The 15,451-nt window shown below is 51.7% G+C and overlaps 2 protein-coding genes across 2 annotated transcripts in view; both read left to right on the top strand.

Moving 5' to 3' along the window:
• The window catches only part of LOC310668774 (inositol polyphosphate 5-phosphatase OCRL-like), a gene marked incomplete at both ends in the record, with an annotated part of 364,445 nt that overhangs the window by 331,848 nt on the left and 17,146 nt on the right, over positions 1-15,451 (top strand). The gene's annotated exons all lie outside the window — the stretch shown is intronic.
• Positions 699-2,466, top strand: LOC310668775 (inositol polyphosphate 5-phosphatase OCRL-like; the record flags this gene model as incomplete). The annotated part of the gene is made up of 4 exons (XM_083422106.1): positions 699-729; positions 1,148-1,296; positions 2,006-2,105; positions 2,213-2,466. The coding sequence occupies 4 exons, from the start codon at positions 699-701 to the stop codon at positions 2,464-2,466; spliced, it is 534 nt and encodes a 177-aa protein (XP_083278232.1).

Genomic DNA, 15,451 nt, shown 5'->3' with positions numbered 1-15,451 from the left:
AACTCCAGCGGGTGCAGAATGCTGCAGCGAGACTCCTTGCGGGGTCTTCGCTGCGAGATCACATTCACCCGGTGCTATACCAGCTGCACTGGCTCCCGGTGGAGTACAGGATCAGGTTTAAGGTGCTGGTTTTAACCTTCAAAGCCCTATACGGCCTAGGACCCTCGTACCTACGGGACCGCCTCTCCTGGTATGCCCCACAGAGGAACTTACGGTCCTCAAATAAAAACATCTTGAAGGTGCCAGGCCACAGAGAGGTTAGGCTGGCCTCAACTAGAGCCACGGCTTTTTCGGCTGCGGCTCCAACCTGGTGGAACGCTCTGTCACAAGAGACAAGGGCCCTGCAGGACTTGACATCTTTCCGCAGGGCCTGCAAGACAGACCTGTTCCACCAGGCCTTTGGTCAGGGTGCAGCCTGACTCCCTCCTTTGGCAATCTTTACAAAACTTTAGTTTATGGTTGCCATCAATTTTGATTTTAATTAATTTTATAATGTTTTGTAATGTTGCACTATTTTAGTGTTGTTAGCCGCCCTGAGCCCGGCTTTGGCTGGGGAGGGCGGGATATAAATAAAATTTATTATTATTATTATTATTAGCAGCAGCTTCAGATGCTACTGTTTTACAGAGGCTGTTTAACTTGCTCTTTTTACCCCTTTACTAGACAGGCTGTATTTCTGTGCTGTTTTCAGAGCCAGCATGGAAACACAGAAGGCTAGCCATTTAGGAGGTTTGCAAAGAGGACAAGGGTGTTACGGGGCAATCTTCTAGCAAACAAGCTTGGCACAGCAGATCTGAGAGGTGGTTTTCTGCTCCCGGAAAGCCAGCCTGGAAACCAGGTTGCCAGGTGAAGGAAGAAGGGAGAGATCAACCAACTCACTTGCCTTCAAAGAATTTCTGGTTGCCTGTGGCTACTGGGGTAGTGCCTAGATATCAGGCTGGCTGACACAGCTTAAAAAATACAAGGAAAAAGCTTTTTTTCTTTCATTCGCAAAGCTCCTTTGGGGCCCCGAATAGCTAAGCTGAGGAAGAAGTGGCTGGTATTACTTGTTTGTTCTTGGTCCTGATCTTGCCTGCCCTTGCACACTCCTGTTGTCTTTGCATATTTAACCAGCACGTCTGTTCCGATTGGAGTCCTCTTCCTGCAGTTCCACATCCTTCTCTTTGGCACTTGGGCATTCGGTTCCAGGAGCTGGACCTGAGCACAGAGGCTTTCTTCTACTTGGACTCGACAAAGGAGCAAGAGTGGCTGACAGCTGTGGAAAAGGCTTTGCGTTCCAAATCCAAGTACAAGAAAGTAAGTCCAACCCCACCCATTTCTTCAGCAGCCAGACAGCTGTCAGGAGCTGGAGTGAGGAGGAGGAGGAGGTCAGCAAGAAAAAACACCTGGTGTCAGTGGTGTTTTATTCAAAAGAAGCCAACATTCTTTATTCAAAGAAACCCAAACCGTGCAGGCCTCGTGGTCACAGAAACCTTTCCCAACAGGTCTTGCCCCAGTGAGGTAGTTGTGAAGGCTGAAGGTTGCTACCCTCCCACCACTCTCTGAAGTCTCCTCCTCCCCCTGGTCCTTCCCAAGGAACCTGAGACTCTGACACCTTGCCTGTCTTTGCTCCCTCCTCTTAATTTCTCTGTGTTCTGGGAGACCAGCAGGGAGGGGAGCTGATCGCAGCAGGATGGGGAGACCCCCTGGCTTCTTCAGCAGCCTGCCTGATCTCTGCCTCTTGACCCCCGCCTCCAGCCTCCACTTCTGCCTCGGATTCTGGGCTGCTGTTTGCCACAGAATCTTCCTGCCCTCCTGCCTCTTCAGTTTCCAACACCTCCTCTTGCTCACAGTCTGCTCCCTCTTCTCCCTCGGACGACCCCCCACCAGTTCCCTGGCTCTGAGCCCTCTTCCCTTGGGGGATCCCCAGTTGGTGCCCCCTGCCACTCCTATCTGCATCCAGCCGGCCCAGGACAGCAAGCAATGAACAGAGCTGGTAGACATCCCAGTACCTTGCATCTTCTAGGTGCAGCTGGTGCTCATCTTTGTCAGGAAGGACCAGCTCAGCCGCATCAAGGAAGTGATGAGGGAGACAGTAGGCACAGGCATCATGGGGAAGATGGGGAGTAGACCCTGACAGCGGAATTCCCTACGTTGATCTTTCTGTCTGTCTATCTGTTTTTCTAATCTCTGCCAACCAGTTTCCCCCTCTTTCCTGCTTGCTCACTAACAGCCATCTTTGCTCCGCCCCTGCAGGGTAACAAGGGGTGTGTGGCCGTGAGGCTTGTCTGCAACAATACCAGCTTCTGCGTTGTCAATTCCCACCTTGCTGCCCACGTGGAAGACTTTGAGCGCCGAAACCAGGATTACAAGGATATCTGTGCCCAGATGAGCTTCCTGCCCCGTGACCAGGGTCTGCCGCAGCTGACAATCATGAAAACGAGTGCGTTTCAAGGGCTTGGAGGGAGAGAGCCTTGGCTGATGTAACTTGTTGGTCTCTGCTATCTGGAGAAGCAAACTGAGTCATGTTTTTGTAACTTTCCTGCCTGTGTGTAGCTCAGGGTAGGCAGCATTTCTTGTTGTTTAGTCGTTTAGTCGTGTCCGCCTCTTCGTGACCCCATGGACCAGAGCACGCCAGGCCCTCCTGTCTTCCACTGCCTCCCGCAGTTTGCTCAAACTCATGCTGGTAGCTTCGAGAACACGGTACAACCATCTCGTCCTCTGTTGTCCCCTTCTCCTTGTGCCCTCCATCTTTCCCAACATCAGGGTCTTTTCCAGGGAGTCTTCTCTTCTCATGAGGTGGCCAAAGTATTGGAGCCTCAGCTTCACGACCTGTGCTTCCAGGGAGCACTCAGGGCTGATTTCCTTCAGAATGGAGAGGTTTGATCTTCTTGCAGTCCTTGGGACTCTCAAGAGTCTCCTCCGGCACCAGAATTCAAAAGCATTAATTCTTCGGTGATCAGCCTTCTTTATGGCAGGCAGCATAGTGCTCTCCAAATGTTGATAGACCAAAATTCCCATAATTGCTAAGAATTGGCCTTGCTGACTGGGGCTCATGAGAGTTCCACTTCAGCAACACCAGGAGGGTGCAGTGTCGGCGATCCCTGCTGCTGTAGCTGCACCACTAAGGTTTCTACTAGAGCAGCCAGTAGAGAGCAACGTAAACCGAGTGGCAGAGATGTATTGGATTAGATTATAGCAAATGTGGGCAACTTCTCCAGTGATCGGGGTGGGAGTTGCAGTTTGTTAAGGGCAGTAACGCGAAAGCAGAGCGGCCATTTTGCATGGAGAAGGTTCCAGGCTCAGTCACCAGTGTGTGCAGATCGGGCTGGGCATGATCTCTGCCTGAAAGCTGCTGCCAGTCCATGTAGTCCGTCTTGAGCTTGATGGGTCAATGGTCTGCCTCAATATAAGGTAGCTTCCTATGTTCCTGTGTACTACAGCAGGGTTTGGAGGGCCACAAGCGCCCTGCCCATGAATTCAAGAACCAGGGGAAATTCTAAAAGTCTTTGCTGAAAGGACATCAAAGCAGGGGCCAGGTGAACCTCTTTGGGAGATTCTTCTGAAAGGTCGGGTGCCATGACTGAAAAGGCCCTGCCATGCTTGAAAGAGCAGGAGTTCCCTGGGAAGGGGATTCTAGTCAGTGGAGAGGCAGTGCAAACAGAAGTGGGCCTTCTTCTGGTACCCTTTTCCCAAACCTTGAAACACTTGAAAGGCCAAATGGGATGCTCTGAATTGGGCCTGGAAGCAGTTCAAGAGCCAGTCTAGTTCACAGAGTGAGGCATCTGATCAAGATCTATATTTTAAAATAAGCTTTAAAAATATATTTGCAAATGCTTGTTTCATTGCCAGGCAGAAAAGCAGCTGGCTCAGTACTTTGGCAGTTGTTTATTCTACTGAACAGGGCCCCTCATTGATTTATGTACCTCAAAGTTGTAAAAAGGAGCAAAAGCTGGGAGCAAAGGTCATACAAATTACAGAATACAATCAAGCTGCAAAAACATTAATTAAGAGTTGGTAAATAGTGCCTCCCATCAGACTCAGCCACCTTTTCCCAAGGTTTAAGGTATCCTGAGAAGGTTAAAGTGCAAAGAGCTAATAGGAACAGCAGCTGGCTGGGAAAGGGGGGTGTAAATTGAAGAGGTTTCTCTTTACTGAAGTTTCTCAGGCAAAGGCCTTTCTCCTAAAAATCTATCTATGTTATGTATGAAATATATTGGCTTTAATGTAATTATGCAAAAGATCTAGAAAGTAAGAAATGTTAGATTCTTTTGTTAGATTCTTATTTCATTGATGGTGTGTGAGAAGGTGAACCCAAGATTTCTGTTACCATGAGCCATCTGTTTTAGCCATCTGTTTTGGAGTGAAGGGGCAATAGAGCAAAAGGGCAAAAGGGCAGCAGGGGCAAAGGGTGATCTGGTAATTAAGGTGCCTTGTCGAGGCAAATGTAAGATATATGATTACTTGTCTGCCATTTATGGATAGAAGGAAATATAGCTCTTTGTCTCCCATAAAAGGTAATAGGAAATGGGTATATCTTTTATGATTGGTTCTAGCAGACAGCCAATAGGAATTTCAACCAGGCTGATTGGACAGAGGCAGCCAAAGGAGGAGTAAGGAGGCTGGGCTGAGGAAATATAAGTGCTGGTCACCAGGGCTGGGGTGTGCAGAGCTTTTGGTAATCATATACCACTGTGCCTATCATTTATTTGTCTGACAAATAAATTATTATTTTAATTTCTCTATTGCTGCATTGAATATTTCATTCCAGCTAAGAGTTAACCACAAGCAGGGTGCTACAAGAGCACTAGCCTAATATGATCATACTGCCCAATCCTAGCTATCAGTCTTACTAGATATTGCAGGAAGTGGCAACAGGCTGCCCCCCCCCCGACCCCATGAGCTAGCCTGTAGCTGTGGTTGCTTTGCTTTTTTCCAGCATTGTCATCTGATCACTAAAAATGAGCTTCAGAGACTTCTGACCTACGACCAGGTGAGATACATCTTTGTGTTATATGTGGTGGTTTAGGATATTGCCCTGTTTATTTCCTTTGTCTGGGATACCCCAGCCTAGGCTAGAGAAACCACTTTCAGGCAGTTAGGAGCAAAGAACATAGGATGACTGCGACTTCTGCAAATGCTTTTTAAGGTTGCAGGTTTGTGCAACCTGAATTAGAAGCAAGTCCCAATTAAGTTGGAGGGTTGCCTTGGAATAAGTAGGACTGCTCTGCAATTTCCCAGTTAGAGGGCTTTCCTAGCTCAGCACATGCTCCAGATGTTGTTGGACTCCCATCAGCCCCAGCATAGCTGCTGTCCAGCAATATCTAAAGGTCTAAGGTTTCCTGCTCTAGGTTTTGCATCGATCTGGAAAATCTGCGTTGCTCACATGTTCTTATCAGCAGATACTTCCATTAAGTCCAATTAAATTGCTGATGCTTTTTGTTTTACATTTTTCTCTCCAAGGTTTGTGTGTTCATCATGTTGACAACCTTTCTCCCACTTGGCATAAGGATCATTGGTATTTTGTGTTGAAACAGAGGCCTGATTGCTGCACCTTATGGTGGATTTAAACTCTGTGAGCGTAGTCATGCCTTAGCCCTTTGAGAAGGATGCTGCAAGGAAGGCAAGGGGGGGCAGCCTCAGACTTCCAACATATGCAAAACCATGATAAAACATTAAAAACTTCCCTAAAGGCTGTATAGTTACTTATCTCCTTGACATCTGACGGGAGGGTGTCCCACAGGGCAGGTGCCACTACTCAGAAGGCCCTCTGCCTGGTTCCCTGTAACTTCGCTTCTCACAGTGAGGAAACCGCCAGAAGGCCCTCGGTGCTGGACCCTGATGCCTGGGCTGAACAATGGGGATGGAGACACTCTTTCAGGGCTGAGGCCATTTAGGGCTTTAAAGGTTGGCACCAACACTCAGAATTGTGCTCAGAAACGTCCTGGGAGCCAATGTAGGATGCAAAAGGATGGTTTTGCAGTTGCTCATCGTGTCAGGGTGTATTCTGGTGGTTGTTAACAGTTTGTATGGATTATTGGTACATATAACATTGCATATTGTAGGTATGGCTAACCTGTGGTCTGCCAGATGTTACTGAGCTGCAGTTCCTGTTGGCTCCAGCCATCATGGCCAGTAATCAGGGATGATGGGAATTGTAGTTCTGCAGCATTGTGAGGGCCACGTGTCTGCTGCTCCTGAGTTAGAGGATTTTCCTGTCGTGTGATGCAGCAAAGTAATTTAAGATGACATGGGGCAAAAATGCACAAGCATCCTGTACCTTTAATAATTGTGTATGAGATAAGATTTCAGCAGGTATACCCCTTTTTTTGCACTTGGCTAACCTACTAGTAGGGACGCGGGTGGCGCTGTGGGTTAAACCACAGAGCCTAGGGCTTGATGATCAGAAGGTCAGCGGTTCGAATCCCCACGACGGGGTGAGCTTCCCGTGCTCAGTCCCTGCTCCTGCCAACCTAGCAGTTCGAAAGCACGTCTAAGTGCCTTTTGGGGGGGGGCACTTAGACGTGCTTAGACATCAGATTGAATGTAAAAGGTTATTAGTAAAAAGTTTAAAGATTAAAGACCTAACATGTTAAGAAATAAGAAAAAAAAACAGTTACATTAAGATATTAAAATTATGACAAAATCAAATTAAGACAGAGGGAAGGAATTTGCTGATAGAATATATGATCTGGAATACAGGGAAGGGAGGTCTGGGGAAGTCGGAGAAATAAGTTAATGCCAAAAATATAATGAGGATAATAATTGTTTTTATTCCTATTTTTTTTTTGTTCTTTTTTTCTTGCATATTTGTTGTTGTTATGTGTTTGTGTGTGTCAGGGGTTCAGGAGCAGAGGCACAGGAAAGGGAGGAAATGGAGAGCGAGGGGGAGGAGTCCGAAGGAAATGTCAGCGATGACAGCGGTCCGAGGTCTCTGAGTCTTTCCAGTGAATCGGATGATTCACAGAAAGGGGCTCCCATGGTCAGGGCAAGGGGGGTGCCCAGGGGGACACCCCAGGAAGAAGGGGCCAGAGGGGACTCAGAGAGCAGCAGTTGGAAATCCGGACCAGCGTCCACACCAGAGTGCAGTAGGGGGGAGGAGTCCCAGGCATCGGGATCAGGCGGCGCGCTGCCAGCGGGAGAACATGAGGGAGGATTGACCACGCCTCCGTCGGGGAGCGAGGAAACTGTCAAGAGGAAGGTTGAAGGCTGCGCGCGCGCGCGCCAAGTTCAAATGTACAGGAGGGCGGCACAGTTGGCAGCCCGGATAGGGAGCCAGGTCCCAAAGCCCGCCGAAGAGAGCGGGAGGAGTCAGGGGGGTCAACGTCTGCGTCGGAAGAGTCCAGGAAGGAAGGGACTCCGGGGGGTAGCAGGACCCAGAGGAGGAAGGAGAGACGGAAGAGGTGGAGTAAGGTTAGAGTCTTAAACTGGTGTACAGGGGGCGGAGATTCAGATGGAGCTTCGCCGGTCTAAACCCTAGACGTAGAGCTGGGACGCTGCGGATTGGAAATGGAAACTGTACTTCAATAAAGACTTTTATACATTAATACCGGCTAGCGTTGGTCCTCTGTGAGCTGGGACCAGGAGCCAGCTCTGACAGTAAGCTCCATCTCTAAAAAGTTTTGCACCAAGAACCTCGCGGCGTGAGTCGGCGCAGCGAGGGAAGAGGATTGGTGCTTCGCGAGCTCACACAAATCAGGCAAGATGACTACAGAACAGCAACTAACAGACCTGCGAAATGCAGTGAGTCAACTCAACGCGGAGGTACTTGCATCCAGGAAAAGGGAAGAGGAAATGGGTACCGCCTGCAGGGATCTCCAAGCCAGGTTGGAAGTGCTTTATAAACAGGGGCAACCGGGACCCAAATCAGAGGGCATCGGGCTGGGGAGAAGAGGAGGCAGCCTGGTATCTCATTTCGACGGGAGTTTACAGCAGTACCCTAACTTCCGAGCAGACCTGCTGTTTGCGCTGGGTCTGCTGGAAAAAGACTTTAGAGATGAGCGAGAGAAAGTGGGGTTTATCTTGTCCCATTTGCATGGGGAAGCCAAAGCGTGGCTGAGGAATTTGTGGAGAGATAATGATCCGGCGCTCCAAGATGCGGATGCTTTCATTAAAGCGATGGATTCGTGTTTTTTATCAAAGATAGACATCGATATTGCCAGAAGAGACATACATGGGCTCAAACAAGGCAGAGCCAGTGTGAGGCAGTACCATTCCCGCTTTTTTGGATTAGTCCATGCGCTGGGATGGGAGAAAGATTCTGCTCCAGTCAGAGACCTTTTTTGGGAAGGCTTGAATGCAAATGTGAAAGATGAGATTGCAAGGGGGGAGAGACCAAAGAGCACTCAGCAAGTGGTCCAGCGGGCGCTGGAGATTGGGGTGCGTCTGGAAGAACGTCCATGGAACAGAGAAGAAGGACGTTGGGGACGTACGCCAGCCAGAGCACCTCCCCTCTTTCCCAAAGATGCAGCGCGTGCGCAATCCACACCCTCGCAGGGAGGGGGAGAAGAACCGATGGAGATTGGAGGTGCCAGGGCTCAGTCAGCTACCAGAGCCCTAACACCGGGAGCAGTCAAAGCGAAGCCTCCTAGAGGGAACAGGAAGTGCTACATCTGCGACAGTGCTCAGCACATGGCGAAAGAGTGTCCCCAGAGGCTCCATAAGCACACTGCAGCCTCTGCAACAGTCACAGACGCAACTCAGCAGAGAGCACCACAGCAGGGAAACGACAGAGTCTGGCTGGAGGAAGAGGCACTGGGGTCCAGCCAGACAAGTCAATGAAGCAATCCCCAGCAATTTTGCAGCCCACAGACCCCCTCCCACCCAAACCAGTGGTGCAGCTTACAGCGTCGCTCCAACTGCCCAATGGACTCACTATGGAAGTGCCAATTACCATTGACTCTGGTAGTAACGCAGACTTTATAGGACTGGATTTCATTCAACAGCACAACGTAGCACTACTGCCAGCCACGCTGCCTCTGCAGGTTGTCACGGTGGATGGCAGAGACTTGTTAGGGGGGCAAGTGGTGCAGCAAACGCCTCCCATGGTGATGCAAATTGGGAATCACCGAGAAGTCATCAGCTTCAATGTCACCCACCTGTCGGACACGCCTGTAGTATTGGGCATGAGTTGGCTGCACAGGCACAGCCCAGCTTTGGCGTGGTACCAGCGCCAACTGACCTTCGGCTCCTCCTACTGTGCGGAACATTGCATTCTGCCTAACCCGGAGGGGAAGAGGATGACCCGCAGCTACAATTAGGCACGCTGCAAGCAGTGCCTCTCAAGTATGCAGCGTTTTTGGAGGTTTTCTGCGAGAAAGAAGCGGACAAGCTGCCTCCCCACAGGCCCTATGACTGCAAGATTGACCTCCTGCCAGGGGCGACGCTGCCAACCGGGAAACTGTATTCCATGTCTGAAGACGAGCTGCAGGAACTCAGGGAGTTCATAGACCTCAACTTGAAGCGCGGTTTCATCCGGGAGTCGAAGGCAGTGGGGGGCAGTCCTGTATTCTTTGTGAAGAAGAAGGACACGCCCCAAAAGAGGCTTGTAGTGGATTTCAGGATCTTAAATTCCAAGACCAAGCCCACGGCCTTTCCTATGCCCAAAATAGACGACCTGCTCGCAACGGTGAGGAAAGGACGCGTTTTCACGAAGTTGGATCTGCGAGGGGCGTACAACCTGATTCACATAAGGGAGGGCGACGAATGGAAGACTGCCATGTTCACGCCCCTGGGCACCTATGAATACAGAGTTATGCCCTTTGGATTACAAAATGGCTCCCACTGTTTTCAAGCCTTCATGCATCACGTACTGGCGGGTCTCCTCTACAAGAAATGCGTCTGCTTCTTGGACGACATCCTGATATTCTCAGAATCAGAGGAGACCCACGAGGGAGACGTCAAGGAAGTTCTGCAGAGACTGCAGGAGCATAGGCTGTACGCCAAGCTGGAAAAGTGCCAGTTCGACAGGAAGGAGGTAGATTTCCTGGGCTACAAGTTGTCGGACAAGGGGCTCGCCATGGACAGCGCCAAGGTGCGCGCAGTGTTGGACTGGAAGAGCCCGCGCAATCGGAAGGAGGTCCAGCGGTTTGTGGGTTTCGCCAACTTTTACCGCAAGTTCATCAAGGGGTTCGCGATGCAGACAGCGGCCATTACCGACACGCTCAGCTCAAAGAAGAAGAAGTTCATCTGGACGGAGCAAGCGGAGCAGTCCTTTCAGAACCTCAAGCGTCTCTTCTCGTCCGAAGAGCAGCTACTGCACGTGAATCCCAGCAGACCGATGAGAGTTGAAACGGACGCCTCAGACAGAGCCGTGGGAGCAGTACTGTTGCAGCAGGACCCGCATGGGGACTGGAGACCGTGTGCCTTCTACTCTCGAAAGCTCAGCAAGTCAGAGCAGAACTACACCATCTGGGACAGGGAGTTGCTGGCCATTCATGCAGCATTCAAGGCATGGCGGCACTTCCTCATCGGAGCCAAACACACAGTGCAGGTTCGCACGGACCATAAGAACCTGGAGTACTGGCGCACGGCAAGGTTCTTGAACCAGCGGCACATACGATGGGCGGAGTTCTTTGCAGATTTCGACTTCAGGATAGAGTACATCCCAGGCGACAACAACATCATGGCAGATGCACTGTCCAGAAAGCCGCAATACCTCGAAGAGGCGGCACCAGCAGCGGCCAAGCACATTTTTGCACCGGCAGCGTGGGAGTGTGCCTCAGCAACCGTGGACCTGGAAGCTGTCCGTCGAGCGCTGCAGGAAGACCCCTTTGCACAAGCCAAGATGGAGGAGGTGCACAAGGGCACGGCGAAGGACGACGAGTTCCAGATACGCGACGGATTGCTCATCCGCAGAGGGGCCCTCTACGTACCGGGAGACGACCTCCGCGCGAAAGTACTGCAGCAGTTGCACGACGCACCCACCGCCGGGCACTTTGGCAAAGACAAGACGGCAGAATTAGTGGCCAGAGATTTTTGGTGGCCCAAGATGCGGGTGGAAGTCGCGGATTACGTCTCGAGGTGTGACACCTGCCAAAGGGCCAAGTCAGTGCACAAACCTCCGGCGGGACTGCTCGAACCGCTGCAGACCTCGAGCGAACCGTGGGAGAGGGTGGCCCTGGACTTTGTCACGGATTTACCCAGCTCGAGAGGCAAGACGGCAGTGCTAGTGGTGGTGGACATGTTCACCAAAATGGCCCACTTCATTCCGTGCGCGAAGGTGGCCACGGCGGAACAGACCGCCAAACTGTTCATAGACCACGTCTTCAGGGTTCACGGTCTGCCACGGTCGATCCTGTCCGACAGGGGGCGACAGTTCATCTCGAACTTCTGGCAGAAGCTGATGGGTTTCCTGAACGTCAAGATCAACCTAGCGTCGGCGAGACACCCGCAGACCAACGGACAAGCGGAGCGCGTCAACGCCATCATGCAGCAGTACCTGAGATGCTATGCAAATCAGCAGCCGGCAACATGGGTGGACTACCTGCCGCTCGCTGAGTTCGCCTACAACAACACGAAGCACGTGTCCACGGGGGTGACACCGTTCTTCGCCAACAACGGGAGGCATCCCAGAACCTTCCCGGGATTAGAGAGACTGGGGGAGGGGGAGCCACAGGCAGCGGAAGTCTTAGCGTCAGAATTGCAGGAAGTTCACGAACAGCTTTGGAGGCAGTTAGAACTAGCAAAGCACGCATACAAACTGCAGGCTGACAAGCACAGAAGGGTTGGGGAGGACATACAGGTGGGAGACTGGGTTTGGTTAGCAGCCCAGGCAGTGCCGACCAGATCGTTAGCGAAGAAGAAACTCGGACATAAGCAGCTAGGACCTTACCAAGTCGAGGCACAGATCAATCCAGTGGCCTTCCGGTTGACACTTCCGGAGGGATCCAGAATGCACCCAGTGTTCCATAGATCAGTGCTCACACCCTACAAAGCACCTCACAGATTTCAGGCGCAGAGCACGGCACCAGACCCGTATAGGGAGACGCCCACAAGGAGGGGGTCACCAAGAGGGGAACCCATCAACCAGGTCACAGAGATTTTAGACTCGAGATGGGGGGAAGAGGGAGTAGAATATTTTCTCGCCAGCGAAGGTACCCCGGCCAGCGCCAACCGTTGGGTGCCAGACTATGCCTTGGACGAGCCTCTTCTCAAGGAAGAGTTTCATGCCTTCTTCCCGCACAGGCCCATGCCAGCAGCGTATTTCGACGACTGGCTTTTCACACCCACGCTTTCAGCCAGCACGTTCCAGGGGTTCACCTCGGACGAAGAACCGGCACTAGACACACGTTCCCCGGAGGGATCGCCCTCGGGGTCTGCCTCAGACCGCTCTTATTGGTGGGACGATCGACCAGAGGAGCGGTGGAGCAGGAAGTGGCTGGGGGGTCCTTGGCAGGCAACGACCCCAGAGGTGACCGGGGGAGAGATGGACATGGACGTGCTGGGGGAGGACCTTGGGTTCGAGCACGGCGGCACAGAGATGGAAGCAGAGGAAATCGAGGTCGGCGAGAGCACGGAGGACGAGCCGGACTTATCCGGCTGGATGCACGCCACGGGGGACGAACTGTATCCGCCATTCACCCCCACAACGGCGGAGCACCCAGCACCCACACCTGAAGGAGGGGAGGGGGGAAGGGGGGGCTTCGAGGGGGGGATGGATGTCAGGGGTTCAGGAGCAGAGGCACAGGAAAGGGAGGAAATGGAGAGCGAGGGGGAGGAGTCCGAAGGAAATGTCAGCGATGACAGCGGTCCGAGGTCTCTGAGTCTTTCCAGTGAATCGGATGATTCACAGAAAGGGGCTCCCATGGTCAGGGCAAGGCGGGTGCCCAGGGGGACACCCCAGGAAGAAGGGGCCAGAGGGGACTCAGAGAGCAGCAGTTGGAAATCCGGACCAGCGTCCACACCAGAGTGCAGTAGGGGGGAGGAGTCCCAGGCATCGGGATCAGGCGGCGCACTGACAGAGGGAGGACATGAGGCAGGATTGGCCACGCCTCCATCGGGGAGCGAGGAAACGGTCGAGAGGAAGGTTGAAGGCTGGGCGCGCGCGCCAAGTTCAAATGTACAGGAGGGCGGCGCAGTTGGCAGCCCGGATAGGGAGCCAGGTCCTAAAGCCCGCCGAAGAGAGCGGGAGGAGTCAGGGGGGTCAACGTCTGCGTCGGAAGAGTCCAGGAAGGAAGGGACCCCGGGGGGTAGCAGGACCCAGAGGAGGAAGGAGAGACGGAAGAGGTGGAGTAAGGTTAGAGTCTTAAACTGGTGTACAGGAGGCGGAGATTCAGATGGAGCTTCGCCGGTCTAAACCCTAGACGTAGAGCTGGGACGCTGCGGATTGGAAATGGAAACTGTACTTCAATAAAGACTTTTATACATTAATACCGGCTAGCGTTGGTCCTCTGTGAGCTGGGACCAGGAGCCAGCTCTGACAGTGTGCTAATGTAATTTCTTACTTTTGTCGTGTTATGGTTTATTTTTTCTTGCTTTTGTTGTTTCATACTTATTGTAAAACTTAATAAAGAATGTTTTTTAAAAAAAAAGAAAGAAAGAAAGAAAGCACGTCTAAGTGCAAGTAGATCAATAGATACCGCTCCGGCGGGAAGGTAAACAGCGTATCCGTGCGCTGCTCTGGTTCACCAGAAGCGGCTTAGTCATGCTGGCCACATGAGCCGGAAGCTGTACGCCGGCTCCCTTGGCCAATAAAGTGAGATGAGCGCCGCAACCCCAGAGTCGGTCACAACTGGACCTAATGGGCAGGGGTCCCTTTGTTGTTGTTTAGTTGTTTAGTCGTGTCCGCCTCTTTGTGACCCCATGGACCAGAGCACGCCAGGCACTCCTGTCTTCCACTGCCTCCCGCAGTTTGGTCAGACTCATGTTTGCAGCTTCGAGAACGCTGTCCAACCAGGGGTCCCTTTACCTTTACCTTTAACCTACTAGTACTTCACCTTGGTCTTCCAGCACAACAGTGGCTGTTAATAGACTCCATTGTCAGGCAACAGGGGGTCTTTTGCTTCTCTGCTGATTAGTGATTTCTTTTTGGCTTTAGCTAAACATTCAGCGTACCCAAAAGACAGCTTTTGCTGATTTCACAGAGGGAGAGATCAAGTTCATCCCGACGTACAAATTCGACTCAAAAAAAGATCCTGCTTGATAGCTGAGCCTTTGTAAGTAAGTCCTCTCAATCATTCTTCTGCAAGGCTTGTTTGTTTTTCCTAGTCTGCTGAGATGCTAGTAGTGGCCTGCCTTTCCATCCTCCTGAGCAGGCTAGTCAAAAATATATTTTAGACATGGCTTTCTGCTAAGCCAGCTGTTGGAGGAGGGCTAGAGTTGAGGGCTGGACGGACTTCCTTTCCTCTGCAGCCAGAATGGACACCAAGCCACGGAGGAAGAGAGAGATCCAGCTCTCCTTCACCTGCTCACTTTGCTTGCATGGAATTCCGGGTTGCCAAAGGCTGCTAGGCGAGTTGTGAAATGCAAGGCTGTGATATGTTGTCTTCCTCAAGCCATCCCTGTTCTGGAAATGTTTTGGCTCCTTTCCCCCACATTTGTCCTGATAACCAGCACCCTCTGTTTCGTGGTGTGTATAAGCGGTGTTGCAGTTCCTTGAAAGGTGCAGCAGGCTGAATGAGAATCCTCTTTGTGTCAAGGAAGTCTGGGAATGAGACTTGGTGCTCTCTCAAGATGAGTCTGCCAGGGCATAGGAGCATGAGAGCAGCCCTGCTGGATCAGGCCATTGGTCCATCTGGCCCAGCATCCTGTTCTCACATTGGCCAATGAGATGCCTCTCGGGGAGCCCACAAACAGGACCTGGGTGCAACAGCACGCTCCCCTCCTCCAAGCCATGCTGCTTCTCTTGGTGGAGTATGTTCTGTGGCCATTATGGCTAGTAGCCATTGAGCCTCACCATCCAGGATTTGGCATATGCTTGTGGTTCTTGACAACTGTCAGAAGCCACCGAGGCCTGCTAGTTTCATTGCTCTTGCTGTGGTAATGGGGAAATCAAAAGGACAGGCGGAACATGTAGTGACGAAGCCGGAAAACGGCAGGCTCCTTTGGGCAGCATTTCAGGTGCCAGAAAGGGTCTTTTGGATCACTGAAAAAATAGTGTCTGAACAAGAATAACGGGGCCCCTTGCTTTGGGGAAGGATCATCATTTGGTGGTGTGCCATATGCTTTGTATGCAGAGTCTCAAGTTGAAAGGCACCTCCACCTGACAAAGGATTGGGCCACAGAGAGCTGCTGCCAGCCAGAGTAGACTTAATTAATGAATTGTGGGGTTGGAAGGGATCACGAGGGTCATCTAGTCCAACCCCCTGCAATGTAGGAATCCAAACTGGGGGAGGTCAGAAATTCATTCTGACCTGGTAGAAGGCAGCTTTTGATTTCCTAACAACTCTCTCCATGAGGCAAAATGCCTGCACACCTGCAAGGTCCGCCCCTTCAGAAGTTGGACTCCCAAGCCCCATCATCTCCAGCTCTT

The sequence above is a fragment of the Podarcis tiliguerta genome (assembly GCF_965153285.1).
Source record: "Podarcis tiliguerta genome assembly, chromosome: W".
Lineage (NCBI taxonomy): Eukaryota > Metazoa > Chordata > Lepidosauria > Squamata > Lacertidae > Podarcis > Podarcis tiliguerta.
Note: the sequence above shows the minus strand (reverse complement) of the source record. Positions and strands in the feature narration are given on the sequence as shown.